Genomic DNA, 17966 nt, shown 5'->3' with positions numbered 1-17966 from the left:
AACCAGAACCATCTGCTGAACCTGAACGATCTACGGAACCAGAACCTTCTGCAGAACCAGAACCATCTGCAGAACCAGAACCATCTGCGGAACCAGAACCATCTGCGGAACCAGAACCTTCTGCAGAACTAGAACCATCTGCGGAACCAGAACCATCTGCAGAACCAGAACCATCTGCAGAACCAGAACCTTCTGCAGAACCAGAACCATCTGCAGAACCAGAACCTTCTGCAGAACCAGAACCATCTGCGGAACCAGAACCATCTGCAGAACCAGAACCTTCTGCAGAACCAGAACCATCTGCGGAACCAGAACCATCTGCAGAACCAGAACCATCTGCGGAACCAGAACCATCTGCAGAACCAGAACCATCTGCGGAATTAAAACCATCTGCTGAGTCTGAATCTTCTGCTGAGCTAAAGCCAAATGTTGAACCCGAATTTTCTGCTGAACCAGAGCCTTCTACAGAACCTGAACCATCTGCAGAGCCAGAGCCTTCTGTACAGCCAGAGTCTACCTCCCAACCAGAATCTCCCACAGAGGCAGAGCCTTCTTCTCAATCAGGGTCTCCTGCAGAACCAAAGTTTTCTTTTGAGTCGGAGTCTTCTACGGAGCCAATGTCTTCTTCTCAACCACAGTCTCCTGCAGAAGCAGAACTTCCTTCTCAATCAGAGCCTCCTACAGAGCCAGAGCCTGCTGCAGAGCCAGAGTCCTCTTCTCAACCAGAGCCTGCTGCAGAACCAGAGCCCTCTCCTCAACCAGAGCCTACTGCAGAGCCAGAGTCCTCTTCTCAACCAGAGCCTGCTGCAGAACCAGAACCCTCTCCTCAACCAGAGCCTGCTGCAGAACCAGAGCCCTCTTCTCAATCAGAGCCTGCTGCAGAACCTGAGCCCTCTTCTCAACCAGAACCTTCTGCAGAACCAGAGCCCTCTTCTCAACCAGAACTTTCTGCAGAACCAGTTCTTTCTTCTGAACCAGAAGCTCCTGCGGTGCCAGAACCTACTTCCCAACCAGAACCTCCCACTAAACCAAAGTCTCCAACTAAATTAGAAACAAACAATATCGAATCTCCTAACACAGAAACTATGGCTAATATTGAACCAGAGTCTTCTGCTGAATCCAAACCTTCAATTGAAGTGGAATCTTCTCTTAAACACCAGCCATCAGCTGAAGCAGAATCTTCAACTGAAGAAACACCAATTGCTGAACCAAACCCTATTAATGACTCAGAATCTTCAACAAAATCTACAGTAACTGAACATGCTGAATTATCTTCTCAGTTAGACTTTACTGCCAGACCTGAAAAACTTGGAACTGAAACTACTATAGAACATGAATTACCAATTTCGTCATCCACAGAACCCGAATTTCCCATCGATGAAAAGTCTCATCAAAATATACCTGCTGTTATAGAACATTCTACCGAAATACAAAACACAATGAGGCCAATGGAGTCCGCAGAAGAAACTCCTGGTAAAACAGAATCCTCTACTGAATCTGCGACTACGAATAAAATGTTTGTTGAAACAATTACCGAATCAACTTACACTGAATTACCTAGTATGACGAAGGAAGCAGAATCTCCAGTTGAATTTTCGACTACAATATCTATGATTGAGAAAGAAATGGTAAATACTTTTACACCTAACGCTCCTATAAACATAGGGTCAGAAACTACAATATCAATGATGCCTGAAGAGACCACATTGCCAAGTAATGAGAAATCTGCCGATGAAATAGCAAGTAATGATACACCCTTACCAGTGATACCTTTGATGCCTGATACCGAAGAGGCTGTAATGTCAAATCATTCCGAGGATCACTTCGAATCAACTGTTACGACAATGGATACGACAATGATGAAGGATGATAATAAAGATAAAATAACAACAATGACCTCTATTAAGATGGATATAGAAGAAACAGCGAAGGTTGAACACGGCACTGAGACTAACATGTCACAGGATGAAGTAACTGAAGCTACTACAATGAATATAAGTAAAGAGGAGTCTGGAATTATGAACTCTTCGTCCGAATCTAATTCTGTCTCCCTGTCTAGCACACAGTCCTCAGTTTCTGAGGAATTCGCTCTAAAACCTGAAACGACTCCTCTTGTAGTAGATAACAAATCAGAAAACGTTACTGAAATAAATACCATCATAGAGAACAGTAGTACAGAAGCAAGTAACGAAGTACTTAAATCAATATTATCTGGCGAATCTTCAGTTGTGCCAGAATCAGTTATCCATGAAACCAACGAAACTAACATCATTGAGCACATGCCAACGACTGTCTTTCCTAAATTACCAAAAAATTTTGGTCACAATGTAGAACCTTTGTTAGAACCTCTTAAAAACAATACAGGAGAGGAACACATTATGTTAATTCCAAAAACCGAATATACAGCAGAAATACATGATCCTCATGCGATCATTCCTCAACTAATTCCTGAACAAAGCGTCCAATCTTCTAATACATCCTCGAGCGGTGTTCCTGAAGGTTCAATTGTAGAAAATAAAATTCAATCTTCTACAGAAGCTATTCAAACAGTTCTACACCGTTCCACGATTCATCCTGAACAGAATGTAGTTTCTTCAGGCGATTCCCTTCGTTATGATGACAATTTAGATCATTCAACCAATCATCCTCTGCATCCAGCAATGTTCCCTGAAAATGCAATCGAACAAACTACAGAGAAATTTGATCCAGCTTATGATAAACACGTAGATGATATGTCTCCCTTCTTGCCAGATATTCAAAAGGAAAAAGAAGTGAAGAAAGCTCCCAGATTGGATAAAGATGAGCAGGATGTACCCAATCCTTTCGAAGGACACGTTGAAGATGTTGTTACTTACAAATCCACGGAACAAAGTATGAATGAAACTAACGTGAAGGATTCTCTGAATGATGTTCACGTAGAAACACATGATGTCAAAGTACCTGAAGAACAGGAAGAGGAAAAGAATAATGTGAAAAATGTGATGACTGGAAATGAGGTGGGTCGTGGTTTCAAGAATGATGGTTTAGACGTTGTTGAAGTTAATAACACGGACTCTGGAATTCAAAATGGACTACATAATTATGATATTAATAAGCCAACTAAGGATGAAGAGTATGCTATAAATGAGAAGGAGAGTAGAGAAAGTTCCGAGGAAGATGAAGAGGCGTTAAGAGTAATACCATTGGAAGAACAGTTCAAGGAAACTGAAACCACCGTGAATAATGCAGATAAGAATAAATCAGGAACCACGACAGAATCTAACGTAGTTACCACTATTCCAACGGAAGAAAACGAAAAACAATCAAAAGATTCTATGAATAATGTTACTGCTTCTGAGAAACCTGAAGAAAACGCTGTAGAAGATCAATATAACGATATAAACGATGATACTTTGTCCAAAGGGTATCAACAGGATGACTCAGAGATACGAGAGAAAGTTAAGGATGAATCTGATAAATTAATAGCAAACGATGACGAGAAATCATCCAAGATGACAGATATACCTTACACAAACGATAACATGAATGTTACAACGAATGATACTGAAAGTGTCCCAGATAACCATACAGAGGATGCTAAATTAACCACGCAAATACCAGTGTTACCATTGGAGATACAACAAGAAATGTCTACAACCGAAAAAATCGAAAGCACAACTGTAACTGAAGAGAATCCTCGAAAAGACAATAATACGGAACATGAAAATAGCGTTCAGGCTAGTATGGAGGATACCACGACAGTTCAAGTACCGACAACTCACATGATGCCAATAGAAACCAAAACCACTGCTCAGGTACCAATATTGCCAGAAGAACTGCAAACTACTGAAAGTGACATATTGTTAACAACCTCCACAATGAAACCAGACGCTGAAGTGAAAACTAGTGATTTAGAAAATGTACGTTCTAATAATACGGAAGTTGAACAGAAGGACTCTTCAAAAACTAATACTGATGAGATGAATAATAATTCGACTGAAGATTTGGTAACTAGTGGTGATGAAAAAGTGAATGCTCAGAATGGCACTGCAGACGATTTGATGGCCAGTGCAGTGGAACATGTAAACAACACAAGTATTAATAACACATTGTTAGAACCAAATATTTCAGTATTAGATAATACAAGCGAGGAAAATGTGACTACAATGAACGTAGAGAAAAGTATGCAGAAGAATTTAACAGAAGATTCAACAGAATTACATAAACAGACGTCTGAGAGTTCCAGTACGACAGAGGATATTAGACCAGTTACTGAGATATTGGAAGATGACACTGAACCTATAGGATTCGATTATAAAATACATTTTGCCACCACTACACCTAAGACTATGTTACCTAACTTGGATGCGGACGAACTGTCGGAAGAAAGCTTAAGGGTGATTCCATTGGAGAAGAGTTTGGAAGTGAAGAAGAAGTCAGTGGACAAGAAAGTTATTGACAAGTACAAGTATAAGAAGGAAAAGGAATTGAACTTGGAAGAAAACGAGGGTGAAAATATATTAACAGAGATTCCAGAATCGGCTACGGTATTTTCTACTGAAATACCACAAATATTTACTGAAAAGGAAAAAGCTCAAGAAGAGAATCATACTGTGACTAATACAGACATCCATGTAGAAGAAAATTATGCACATGTTCCACAATTGAAAATCATCGAAACGACCAGCGGATCAAATCAAATAAATGTACAGAAGTCCGAAACCTCTTCTAATGAAAAAGAGAGTCTGAATGATAAAACAAGCATAACAGTCCCAGACAGTTCAAAGAAGTATCCTAGCTTCATACCGGTTTCGGAGAAGATAGAAGAACCAGAACCGGTTACAGAGCCGTTCGTAGTTCTCCGAAACTTCAATTTCCATCGATCAGGCGTAGATTTTACAACAGAAAATCCAGTCATCAATGAACCATCTAACGAAGGCCATACAGCTATAGAACCAGGACAAGTGATTGAAATAAATGGAGAATCGAACCAGACAGGTTCACAATCCTCAGTGTTTCCTTCGAATCAATCGTCAATAGTGTCGATTGCACAGGAAGCAAATCACGTTGCGAAAGAGAGCACTGACACGACAGTTCCACCGTCCACGCAAACTAAATTACCGGATGCAGTCGTGGAAAGTACTAGCCATATTGATGTTTCTTTCCTCAATATCCCTTCAAGTACTGTTTTCTCGAAATGTACAACTGGCCAGTTCCAATGTGTTAATGGAACATCCAGGGATGGCGCATACTGCGTGAAACTATCAGCGAAATGCGACTCTGAGAATGATTGTTCCGATGGTTCGGATGAATTAAATTGTAAGGAGGAAGGTTGTCCAGGAAACTTTCAGTGCGCAAGCGGTCAATGTCTAAAGCGAGACCTGGTGTGCAATAAAATCGTCGACTGTGATGATGGAAGCGATGAAAAGAATTGCGAAGAATGGAAGTGTCAATTCGATGAATTTAGATGTCCCAGTGGTAAGTTTTTGGAATGTATACTATCAGTCATAAATACACTGTGCGTACTCGAATGAAATACTGAAACGCTACGACTTCATAACTAGAAAATAAAAGTAATGGAAAACACACAATTTATGATAAATATCAATAACTATCTTAATACTTATGGATTTTTATATGGAGGATCATTAAATGCAAATTAGGACAATTATCGGTGGAAAAAAGTGAAAGGAAAAACTTGGTATAATATACGATCGACTTAATGGCTTCTCGTTTAATATTCAATACAGGTTTCGTAATAATTTGAACGAAGAATGTTCTAATATAGGACGAGATGTTTCTTTCCTAGCATGGGTTATCGGTGTCACTAGTTATCATTGGAGCAAATTGCTTCATCTTTTAGAGTATTTGGAACTACCGGATGCTTCTCGAAATTGTAAAAATAAATTGAAAGAAGCTCTGTCTGTAATAAATTGTGGCTATTTGTTTTATCTACTCGACTGACAACCCATTTAATTTGTTTCGCAAGTATCGTGTTTACTCTGAGATATATTTTTAAATCTACGGTAGACTAATCTAGGACAAAAGTTGTTCTTATTTAAAGTAGGATCGAATTCATCGTCAATTTCACGTTCAAAATTAATTTGTCATTTTTATTCCTGAATTATATAAAACTTGAAATTAAGTTAAATCACCAACAAATAACAAATAAATAATAATACAATAATAATGCAATAGAACACGAATTTTTTAAAATTTATATTATAATTATTTCTAATTTTAGGAAGATGCATCCCAGGCATCTGGCAATGCGATGGTCGACCAGACTGCGAGGATCACCGAGATGAATACAATTGTGCCGAAAGTTGTGAAAACAACGAGTATCTTTGCCCAACAGAAAAATGGTGCATACCATTAACGTGGCACTGCAACGGAATTAGGGAATGTGCTAATGGAGAGGACGAAAAATTATGCGATTGCGCTCTTGATCAATTCAAGTGTCAAACAGGGGGATGTGTACCTGAAAATCAAGTCTGTGATGGGATAGAACATTGTCCTGATCATTCTGACGAATGGAACTGTTTAATGACAAATATGACTATGGAGAAAAAGTCATCAGATGGAGAAGGAGAAGATAACATCGAGAATAGCGGTGTTCAAGAGTTTGGTAGAAGTTCTTTATTAAAAATAAGGTAAAAAAAAATGTTGAAATTGGAATTATAAATCTTGGATTAAAAATCGAATAATAAAAAAAAATTCGAAGAATTTTTAGTTGAGGCTGGAATTCATTACTTTCTTGTCGAGAAAGTATAGAAATGGAATAGTGATTTTTTTAATATTCTAACATATTTTATTCCGCTTCAATATTAGAAGTAATCTGTTGTAGTCGAACAAGACCAGATCATCTCCTCTCTTCACGTTTCAAACCATTCCATTCACAAAGTATATCTAGTCTTATCAAATATCAGTGTTTAACTAACTCCAAGGGCAGTCCGCGTATTTTTTAATATACCGCTATCGACAAGTAAAACATTTAGCTTAATAAAACCTCATTTCACAATTCTATTCCAAGGCTTAATTTGATAATTTTAAACTTAATTAGATTTCTAATCATTTGATTAAACAAATAATATTGATCTATCTGTATCAGTTGAACTTAAAAAGCTATTATTGTTAATTAAATTAAGAAAATTTCTAATCATCTGATTAAACAAATAATATTTATCAATCTGTATCAGTTGAATTTAAGAAACTATTATTGTTAATTAAATTAAGAAAATAACAAATCAAGTAGGACGTTGTATTTTTCCAGACAATACAATGATGAGTATCGTCTTGTGTGCTCCGACGGATGGAGTGAAGAATTTAGCAACTCTTACTGCCAATCTCTAGGATTCGCTGGTTCTGAGAGTACAGAGCTCCAGACATGGGATAAAATCCAGAAGATACTCAGACTAAAGTTGAATCCTAACCATCGTGCGCCATTAGTCACAAATTTGGAACAAGTGGAATTCTGCATCTCCGACAAGGTCGTGCAGATATCCTGCCAAGAATTTTCTTGCGGTTCTGACTATGGCGAAGGACCAACTGCCAGATTGGTTGGCGGAACACCAGCCAGCGAAGGACAATGGTCCAGCGTGGCCTTACTAAAGGAACCTAAACACGGTGCTGCTTGCACGGCAAGCATATTGGGACCTATGCATGTGCTTGCCAGTTATTCCTGTATTCACAGGTAAATCATTCGATTAAGAGATTCATAATCTAAAAAAAACAAAAAACAAAAATTCAAGGAAATCATTTCTTTTTTATTGTCAACTCTAGCAATAATAATAATAAGTCTTTTCGAATAATTTGATATAACACATTTTTCAATTTTTAAAAGTACAAATTGAAGATTTGGAAAATTTACAGTTAATTCCATTAACTCTTATTTTGAAGATTTCTTGCTTCAATGGTTTAATAGAAAGTGGATTAAATTCGGAATTTTTCTACGAAGATGGATTAGATTATCGATCCGAATTTGAATCTCGAATGGAATTTAATTGCAAAGATATATTTTTTATTTTGTTTAGATATAAGCAAAGTAGTGGGTGGCAACTTTTCACCGGTGAAAACCTATTAAAGGCACATCCCGTGAGGAACATCATTCCCTACCCGCAAGTGAAATACAATCAATTTTTATACAATAATGATATCGCGTTAGTTGAGCTCGAGAAGCCTCTAACTTTCTCAAGGAACGTTAGCGCCGTTTGTCTTCCGAAACATCCTATTCAAGTTCGTATTACGAATATTTGGTATCAAGAATATTTAAAAATATAGATAAAGTGTTTAAAATATATGTGCATTTTTTATTAATTTTAGCCGAGACAGATATGCGTCATGGCAGGATGGGGATTCTCTGCGAATGGCGAAGTGGATTTACAAAAATATTTGAACTTCCTACCATTGCCAACGTTAGACTCTGAGAAGTGCAATGCAACTAGCCATTATGCAGGGTTCATCACAAAGGACAATATATGTGCTGGATTCACTGATACGAATAAAGGACCTTGCTACGTAAGATTTCTAATTTTCTCATATTTAAATTATTAACCCAAGTGTCTTGTACTTTCCTAACTTGCATTTTCTAACTCTATCTTTTAACAAACTGAATAATTCATTTATGTTGATATCTATATTTTTATTTTGTTTTTCTCTCAGAACGACGAAGGAGCGCCTCTAATGTGTGAAACAGGCGGAGGATCGGTCAGATGGGAAATTCAAGGGCTACTGAGTCACCATAGCAGATGCTCGAGAGGTCATCCGGCAATTTACTCTAGCGTGGAACCAGCATTATCTTGGTTGCGAAATTCCGTACCCGCTTTGCAAACGCAAAGTTAAAGTGCTATAAACGTGATTACGTTCTTTTCACGAGGATGCGCGAGCATTAGATGAATTTTAATTTGATTTAAAACGAATCGACGACAACGATACACTGGAACGAACGAACAGTAGAAACGAAATAAAGAAATTCATTGGAATGGGAACTATCCGGTTGAACGTCGAAGTTCCTGTTAAAATTCATGAGACATAAAAGCTATGTACTTAATTTGTATCCGTCTGTATTTTTCAAACGGTATGTTCCTATTTAAATGCAAAGAACGCGTTCAATAGTTCAATAATGATACAATCGCGGCCATAATTGATTCTACATGAGAAAAAGGTGTTCTGAATCGTGATCTTTTTTCCTGTCTCTATAATACCGATTAATAGGTAGTGCAATATTCCGTGGCGAGTTTTTGCGCTATATATAAGAAATAAAAATTATGACGGAGGTACATATAATTGGCGATACATGATATTTACAATTAAGACGTTTGTAAATACTGTATAAAGTGACTGTTTAATATGCTTAACATTGTAAGAGATTTTTTACAAGTTAGCGAAATAGGTCTCTTAAGAATGCTGTTCTATACATATGAAAAGATGTGGAACGTTTAACACACTCGTTTACTCTGCTGAATAATCAACAGGTTTCATGTAACAACTATTTCTAATGGATTCTTGCTGACATACACTTTGCAGTTTACTATGTCAGAGAGATATTAACAAAGGTCTAGTATTACTGATTAGTGTAATGTCCATGCGAATCATTTAAATCCTCTTATTTGATTCAAAAGAGTAACAGCAATATGAAAATATTTATTAGAAACGAGAGACCATGAGATAAATACACCCAATTATTCAATCAATAGTTTGTCTCAGAGATCCTAAAGAAGGATTCCTGAAATGAACGACGGTATAGGTTAAGAAATAGATAGGGTTATATAAATGTATATAATATATAAGTGTTTTAATAAAATACATTGTTACGAAGAGATACAATAATAAAATATGTTTATGTATGCATAGTCATTGATGAATGCGTAAGTATTTTTACATGCTAAGATAAAAATAAATGTATTTTAAATGAATACAAAGCTGTTTTATTTTAAATATAAATAATTTTATTCGTGAAATAATAAATAACAATTTTTCTTATGAATTATTTATGCAATCCTTTCTTAATCTAATTGTTTTTTGGGTATTTTTGCTATTTCAGCTGCTGTCACAATAGCATCTATAGTAATTAATGATTTTGAAATACTAGTTATCACTTCATTGTACTTGGAAAAAACTTCATTTATATGGTTATTTAATCCTTGAGTATCTTCATATAATTTAAGATATGTTAGATTCAAATCATTGAGTTTATTTGTCAATTCTGGAACATTTTTTAAACGATCAGTTTCTAACACGGGCACTAGTTCTTGCACCTGTTTCAACATTTCATAATTTTGCTTGATTTCTGGAGCCATTGCTAGTAACAATTGAACTTTAGCCTCTATTGGTATTTCAGAACTTTCAGTTATTGGATCTAGATAATTATTTAATTCTGGTAATCGTTTTATCATTAGATTTGCTTTTTCTCGTCCTGACATCGCAGATGAAATCAATGTATTCACATGTAAAATATTATCGACTACAGGATTCTCCAATGAAATGTTATTAGTTTCATTTTTCTTTGTAAGTCCATATATTTGTTTTTCTAATTCCATAATCCTATCCTCGAGCAATTCGATGGTTGTCATTCTAAATGTCAAACAAAAAATCATTATGAATTGCTTATGCATATATTTCCATTAATGATCCATGAATTAAGAAATAAATACAAAGTTAACATAATGAACTATAAATTTCTAAAAAATACTTATCTGTATGTGTCTTGTCAGAAAAATAGAAAAAGTAAAATAGAATCAAGAGTGAAACTTTGTACTCATAACTATTTTCATTGTATTTTTAACTATAATAATTAGTATATAAGCAACAATTAAATCGAATATTGCTTCAGATATTTATTAGCAAGTCACCAACGTACCATTTCCTAATTAATTCAAAGAAGCTTGCAATAAATATTACAAATTTATATAACAATATACTTACTTGTAAAAATTTAAGAGTTCCAAAAATATAACCAATTTACACAACAAACTTGTATGATGTGACAGTAGCTCAAGATAGAAATTTTGACAGTTGAAATTAGGTTATAACAGATTATAGGCTAAGTATGTAAGTATACACTAGACTACAATCTGAAGTGATGCAATATATAGTCGCTTCCGTTTGGTTTGCAACTTACTTCACAGCGATCGAAAAAAAAGGCGCTAAGCTGAATGTATTGATAATTTTGAATTTTTATGTAATTAAACCCTATTAACCTCATTACCTCCTAATATTATTTAAACATAATAAACGATTAAATGTATATTAAAGCTTTCATATAAATAATATATACAACGCCCAAATTTCTTTAAAATCAAACATCGATATGATCATTTCACCGCGCAGATATCAACAATTTCTTACAAATAAATTCAGATAAAAACTATCATACATTCAATATGTAAGGAATAAAACATACATATATCTTAATTTTCTCTATAGAAAGGAAATATTCATAAGAAAACAATCATAATCATTAACGTCTCCGAAAATGACCATTCATAACACGCAGCTGTGAAACTTACCCGAAACCCTCGATGCAAAAAGACAAAAGATATTGCTTTAAATAGACGCACGGTGGTAGAGTGCATAAGTATGCGTATATAGGAGGCTGCAGCCGTGTACACTCGGTAAGTTCGCACTTTTAAATAAACTCACGATCTCCCCTCTTCACTTAGAGAAACTGTTACAGACGAATACCAGACAATGTCCATAAGAGAATCGCGGCGGGGCGATGCGACGATTGTATGACGAAGGCGCGTGGTAGGGATACGGAGTATCTGTCATGGCCGACGTTCTCTGGGAGAGTAGTTTTGGTCAGGCCGCATCGGCGAGCGGTACGCGGTGTGTTTAGTGGTGAAAAAAAACATGGGGCGCGATAATGGGCAGACGGTCAAGCGAAGAAGGCGTTAGCGTACTCTCGGTCCTGGTAAAGGACGATTTATGCGAGAGGTCCGCGACGATGGAGTCACGAGCACGGAGGACTCGGTTACGTAGCGTTGTAGGGATATGTTTGTTTCTCGCGCTCACGGGCATCATTTATCTCGGCTACTTCTGCCCCGATCACGTCTGTGCTCTCACGAGCCGCGAGATCAAGGAGTCCGTGAGATTGTCCGAGGGTCTGTCCGCTGGTCCCGGCTCCGGTTTGTCTTCCGTTTCCGTCGAATTCGACAAAAATGGCCTGCTCTCGGTACATCCTGCCTTTAGATTGCAGAGTATTCAAGGGAGCCTTGGTTACGACGATGTGTTTACCAATGATACCTTTCAGTTTGACATCAACGGTCACGATGTCATCGTTTTCTTGCACATTCAGAAAACTGGTAAGTTGGGTTTGCATTGTTGTCTAATTCATTTCTTTTTTTGTCTTAGCTGTCCATGTGTGTCCTCCCCATTTTATTTTTGTTGAATGCAGTTTATGAAAAATGTGCAATTAAAATTTTTATGAAAATAAAATTTTGTTATATGTAAAAATATTTATTTCTGTCAAGATATAAATTTCTTTTTCCATGACTGTTATGTTTATTTATATATTTAACAAAGTTTGATTATCTGCAAATTTGTTGATAACAGAAAAATTGGATACAATTACATAGACCAGCTACTGCAGAGATTATAGACTGCATAAACATATTTTTGATTGATTTTTCACTTTTTTTTGGACTAATGCTAACCAATCCTATGGCTTAATAAAAACAATGCAACATCCCTTCTGACCATTGTACAACTGAATCTTTGCATTATTCATTAGACACTGTGAAACCTTTAAGCTGCATCTTAGAAGGAGAAAGAACAATTCAGGGATGTTGCCCTGTTTAATATGCTATGCATGCATATCTGTGTTTCCTTTTTGTTTTCCATGTGCATACCTCCCATAAGCTTCTCTTTATCAACATACAGAATAATAGAATATGCATGTCATGAACGTTTGTTTAAATTATTTACATATATATATATATATATATATATATATATATATAAAGTAATAAGAGTACTAAGAAAGTTAAAATATTTGAAAATTATATTTGTTAATTTTTTAATGTTTCTTTATGTTGCAGGAGGTACATTGTTTGGAAAACATTTAGTTAGAGATTTAGATCTGCAAAGACCATGTTCTTGTCAAAGAAGACGCAAGCGTTGTTTTTGTTTCCGTCCAAATCGCAATGAAAATTGGCTTTTTTCACGATATTCTACCGGTTGGAAGTGTGGTCTACATGCTGATTGGACAGAATTGACTAGCTGTGTTGATACAGAATTAAATAAAATTGAAGGGGATGGCATAAAGCGTAGATACTTTTATATAACTATAATAAGGGATCCTGTTGCACGGTATTTGTCTGAGTTTAGACACGTACAAAGGGGTGCAACATGGAGAGGAGCTCGTCATTGGTGTGGAGGAACTCAAGCAAATATACCACAGTGTTATCCTGGATCTAGTTGGCAAGGGGTATCTTTGGAACAGGTAATATTACATTTATTGATTTTATTGATATTTGGTAATCTGTAAGCATTTTATATATTAGTATTCTTATAAATTCATCATAGTGATCTCTTTCATAAGTAAAACATTAAGTATGTTATCTGAAAGGCTTTCACATTTAGAAGCACATTAAGATAAAGTATTTCTCCTTATCTTTATTTTTCTTTCTCTAAATAGATACAATTTTTCCTTCTTGTATAGATATGTTCTCTGCTATAAAAGCAGTAATTATTTCATTGATATAATATTTTAAAACATAAGAATTTATTTACATTGGTTCTGGATAATAAATATCATAAACATAAAAAAGCTATATAATGATTAGGACAAAATTTTATTCAAAATTTAAACCTTTTTGACAACATTTATGTAGTTTATGGCGTGCCCATATAATTTGGCAAGTAACCGTCAAACAAGAATGTTGGCTGATCTATCAATTGTTGGTTGTTACAATTCTACGCTCAGCAGCTTGGAGAGAGATCGTCTCATGTTGGCTAGTGCTAAGCACAATTTGCAATTCATGCCTTTCTTCATGTTGACTGAATACCAGAAAGTAAGAACTAATTTTTTTGTTGATAATTAAATGCATGTTCATATATGTTGTACTGCCTGTATGTTTATATATTCTAGCATTGCCATTTTGTTAGTACTGTAATAATCTTTATAAATATCGCTAAGAAATTATTTTTAATTTTAGTTGTTATTTTGCAATATAAGGAAATTTAAACCAATCTATTAATTACAATTTTAATATTTTATTTTATAATATTAACACTTATTTTATTGTTTTTAATTTATTTGTAAATTTTTGTTCGTCAACTATTTAAATTTTGAAAGTTATTATTTTGGCTACTAAATTGCTTGGACCGCCTGTATTAATAAGACATTTTATATCTTACCTAACAATTATCTCTTGGAAAGTACCTCTTAATGTAAATATTTGTCTTACCTACCCGTACATGGACGATAAATATGCTTGTAAATATTACACGCTTTTAACTTTCCGGTCTTAAAAAGATCTTTCCTCATTTAAAATGCATGTTGATGAAAATTATATTTTTATATCATTGTTATTTAATGCATCTAACACATTCATAATATTTGATATCGGAAAAAGTATAGAAAGATTCTGAAAATCGACTTAATACGAAAAACACGAAACTAAGCGATTATATAAGTTTTGCTTTATGTAAGTTAATACGTTTTTAGTACTGTTTGTATTATCAAGCTCTGATCTTCTAATATGTCGTAATTTGTAAATTGCTAATCACGCTATTGCTAACTTAATGCTAGCTAATATGTATGCATTTTATTAAAACGCATTTAAATTGTGTTAGATTATTACGCTACTACTTAATAGGAGAAAATTGTATGTCACAGATTTTCGCTTATCATACAAAAAGAATAATGTTTTATTTAAAAAAAAAAAAAAACATTTAAAAATGTTCTATTTGTATATACTTCCTTTAACAAAAAAGTTAAAAATTAGTACAACTGCTAAACGACGCGAAAATCTTTAAAATCCTCTTTAATTTTGTAAACTTAATTATGTCAATGTATATATATATTTCTAGAAATGACTTGTGAAAAAATTAAAAAATTTAAAAGAAATTAGTATATAAGTACAATATTCCATATCATCGATTTGTTTTTATACGAGTTGAAATTTTCGATTTCCTCGCGAAATTTGTTGCGCGCTATATAAAAAATTCATTTAGTCGATTCGCATTTTATACGTTCACCTACGTGCGTACGTGTTATAAAATTAACTTAAAATCGAATAGGTGGGACAGTATTCCTTTGAAGAAACATTCGGAATGAGATTTGCCGTTGCGTTTGAACAACATAACGCGACGTTAAGCGCTGCCACAATGGCTACCCTAAGCACGGAGCAGTTAGATGCTGTGCGTAGATTAAACAGACTGGATCTAGAACTGTATGATTTCGCAAAAAATCTTGCGTTCCAAAGGTTCAAACGACTTAGAGATCGCGATCCATACTTTGTACAACGATTTCAACACCTTGGAGAATTACCTTCTAGGCAAAGTGCAACGGAATTCAATTGGGATTCTGTCATAGAAGATACTACAGATGTTGAATGATATGTAAGTATGTTACTGATAGATAATATCGATGCTTTGCATTCATGGCCGAGCGAGAAAAATGTTGCTCTGAATCTGAGTGTCTCAGGGAATCATCCTTGAAAGAAAAAAGAAATTTTACATAGAATTATTATATGCGGCAGTGGTCTGCATAGAACTTACCAAAAGTGTTTATAGAAAATAATGTGGATAAAACCAAAGAGAGCCCAGAGAGGATCTTGGAATAAATCCTTGGAATCCTTTTTCGGTAGCTATATATGAAATGAAATATATAATCACACAAATTTTTTTATGATTTATATAATGTTCATAATTTTTTTTTTTTAAAGAGTTCTTCCATTTAATGCAATTTTTGTTTAAAATATATCACGTTTAAACTTGGTCTTTGTTAATGTTTTTACTTCGTATAAGACGAAAGCTTGCAAACAGATTTTTTTAATGTGTATTACGAAGTCAATTCTAGGGAAAAGATACTATAATTATTTCTTGAATGCATACTTACTACTTACACGAAAAAATCTAATAGGGTTAGGAAAAAATGTTAACTTTAATATGTTTTGCAAAAATATAAATGTCTAGTATTTCATATGATACTCAATATTTCATATGTATTTGTTTTAATATTCTTCAAAAGTGATAAAAATTAGTTCTATAATTTAGTAATAAAAATTGAAGCCGTGAATTCCAAAATAGCACAAGTCTATCGATCAATATTTCGAGAAAATCAATCTTCTTTTGTTATTAATCGTTATTAATTAATCGTTATTAAATAATCATGTTCTTTGTAAGAAATTTCGTAAACTTGTGCTGTTTTGGAAATTATCGAGTAATTTATTATTGTAATTTCAGCCAACTTATTAAAAAAATGGTATTTAACAAAAAAACGTGTTTATTCGCTGACCCAAATTTTACTGCGTGAGTCATCATTCTAGATTTCTCAGTAAATCTATATTTCTGTAATAAGTTTTCGAAACATGCGTGATGATTTGAGTTCACCGACTGGCACTCTGCAAGTTTTAATGACATCTTATCTTTATAAGCATTTTGCGCACTAAAAGTTGAAACTGGTGTTTTCTTTAAATTAGAATAACTGCGTGATTAGTTGATTCATCGATATATCATTGTCGTTGAAAATTGTCGTGCAGGATGACATATTTGCATTGTTTAAAAATGTTATTAGATAGATTTGAGTAAATTAGAAACAATTATGTGAGTGACTCATATAATGTCAAACAGTGGACTTGCCATTTTTTCAGTGGACTTATGCTGCTTTGGAATTCATGGCTTCAATTATTAATACGAATTGATACATAATCTTGTTGCTTTATTTTTTCATTTCTACGATTAAATTTACTTTCAACACATACCATATATGATGTGAATTCTACAATAGTGGTATGTTTAATCGTTATTCTATAGTAAATTAAAAGTATCATTTAAGAAATGTAATTATGCCTGCTTCTGTTTAAAAAGAATTTAAAAGAAATGAAATATTTCTTGCTTTAAAATTACATCTGAGGTTATAAATTAGATTACGATCGATATTCCTAATTAACACGTGAAAGAGATAATAAAAGTGACATAATATACAGCATGTATAAAAATCACTATTTACAGCGGTTTTCAATGGAAGGATAAATATTACAAATTAATTTTGTAAATATATCTAAAAGTCTATATTTTTTAATAGAATCATTTGCAGTGTTATTTGAATAAAGTGGTAATAGGATTAATAAAAGCGATTTATATAGCTTAAGTGATAAACTGTTCATGTGAATGTTGGAATGAATGATCATTGGATAAACGTGTTTAATATTAGATGCTGATTATTTGTCAGTGTAACTGTTCACAAAGATCATGTTGTTTTAGCACACATTCCTTTCAGTTAAATTGTTTTAATTTGTTACTTACATGCAAACATTGAAAGAACCGTATTTACAGCTTAATCAATCTTTCGTTCAAAGGTAATAATTATTGCATTACGAAATTAAATAAATCGCGTTAAGTTGAAAATATCATGTACTTGTTTAATATGTTAGAATCACACGTGCAATAAGACTCAATGGGTTACCATTATAAATATTTCATCCAGTCATCAAATAAATGTAATATATTCTATGTACATTAGATATATTTAGATAACTAGCATTAAATCATTGCGAAGCAAGATGCAAAAGCTCTCTTTAGCAGCGTATTCGTCGATTACGTAAGTGATCCACGAACGTTTCCAAACTTCAGCGATTAATAGAAATGCGTGGCACACGTAAACTTTCACAAATGTTCAGAAACGTTCGTGAGCGTTGCTGATGTCGTCGTATAATTACATTTCAAATGAAATTCGTTATCATTTGTGTTTAAATGAAAAATGTTCACGGATCTTGTTGTTGTTCGTTAGCATTTATATGGACCAGTGTTCATCATAAATG

The 17966-nt window shown here is 34.2% G+C and overlaps 3 protein-coding genes across 54 annotated transcripts in view; 2 read left to right on the top strand and 1 right to left on the bottom strand.

Moving 5' to 3' along the window:
• LOC126920373 (uncharacterized) overlaps positions 1 to 9834 on the top strand; it is a 55569-nt gene extending 45735 nt beyond the window's left edge. For 2 of the 50 annotated variants that reach the window (XM_050730632.1, XM_050730614.1), the window contains 7 exons: positions 46 to 117; positions 154 to 5457; positions 6224 to 6632; positions 7253 to 7672; positions 8013 to 8214; positions 8302 to 8496; positions 8641 to 9834. In XM_050730632.1, the coding sequence (XP_050586589.1) occupies positions 46 to 117; positions 154 to 5457; positions 6224 to 6632; positions 7253 to 7672; positions 8013 to 8214; positions 8302 to 8496; positions 8641 to 8820 (6782 nt within the window). In that variant the 3' untranslated portion in view covers positions 8821 to 9834. The remainder of the gene's footprint in view (positions 1 to 45; positions 118 to 153; positions 5458 to 6223; positions 6633 to 7252; positions 7673 to 8012; positions 8215 to 8301; positions 8497 to 8640) is intronic. The other 48 variants (XM_050730649.1, XM_050730642.1, XM_050730646.1 and 45 more) reach the window with 42 other exon arrangements.
• A 69-nt stretch (positions 9835 to 9903) lies between these two features.
• On the bottom strand, positions 9904 to 11663 carry LOC126920409 (uncharacterized). Of its 2 annotated transcripts, none has more exons than XM_050730752.1 (2): positions 11487 to 11663; positions 9904 to 10551 (listed from the first exon to the last, which is right to left on the bottom strand). In XM_050730752.1, exon 2 carries the CDS (start codon positions 10548 to 10550, stop codon positions 9984 to 9986), a length of 567 nt encoding a protein of 188 aa, XP_050586709.1. In that variant the 5' UTR covers position 10551; positions 11487 to 11663; the 3' UTR covers positions 9904 to 9983. The 2 variants fall into 2 exon arrangements, with proteins under 2 accessions (XP_050586709.1, XP_050586708.1); XM_050730751.1 differs by lacking the exon at positions 11487 to 11663 and adding an exon at positions 10903 to 11413.
• Positions 11664 to 11726: 63 nt separating this feature from the next.
• Positions 11727 to 16069, top strand: LOC126920386 (heparan-sulfate 6-O-sulfotransferase 1-B). 2 transcript variants are annotated; one of them, XM_050730701.1, is made up of 4 exons: positions 11729 to 12281; positions 13017 to 13420; positions 13812 to 13991; positions 15223 to 16069. In XM_050730701.1, exons 1-4 carry the CDS (start codon positions 11843 to 11845, stop codon positions 15538 to 15540), a joined length of 1341 nt encoding a protein of 446 aa, XP_050586658.1. In that variant the 5' UTR covers positions 11729 to 11842; the 3' UTR covers positions 15541 to 16069. The 2 variants fall into 2 exon arrangements, with proteins under 2 accessions (XP_050586659.1, XP_050586658.1); XM_050730702.1 differs by lacking the exon at positions 13812 to 13991 and having other exon boundaries at positions 11727 to 12281.
• Positions 16070 to 17966: the final 1897 nt, after the last annotated feature.

This window comes from Bombus affinis, chromosome 9 (assembly GCF_024516045.1).
Source record: "Bombus affinis isolate iyBomAffi1 chromosome 9, iyBomAffi1.2, whole genome shotgun sequence".
Lineage (NCBI taxonomy): Eukaryota > Metazoa > Arthropoda > Insecta > Hymenoptera > Apidae > Bombus > Bombus affinis.
Note: the sequence above shows the minus strand (reverse complement) of the source record. Positions and strands in the feature narration are given on the sequence as shown.

Coding starts and splice junctions, on each gene's coding strand:
- LOC126920409 (XM_050730752.1), bottom strand. CDS start 10,550: ATGACAACCATCGAATTGCTCGAGGATAGGATTATGGAATTAGAAAAA.
- LOC126920386 (XM_050730701.1), top strand. CDS start 11,843: ATGGGCAGACGGTCAAGCGAAGAAGGCGTTAGCGTACTCTCGGTCCTG. Junction 12,282..13,016: donor CTTGCACATTCAGAAAACTG/GTAAGTTGGGTT, acceptor TTTATGTTGCAG/GAGGTACATTGTTTGGAAAA. Junction 13,992..15,222: donor TGTTGACTGAATACCAGAAA/GTAAGAACTAAT, acceptor AAAATCGAATAG/GTGGGACAGTATTCCTTTGA.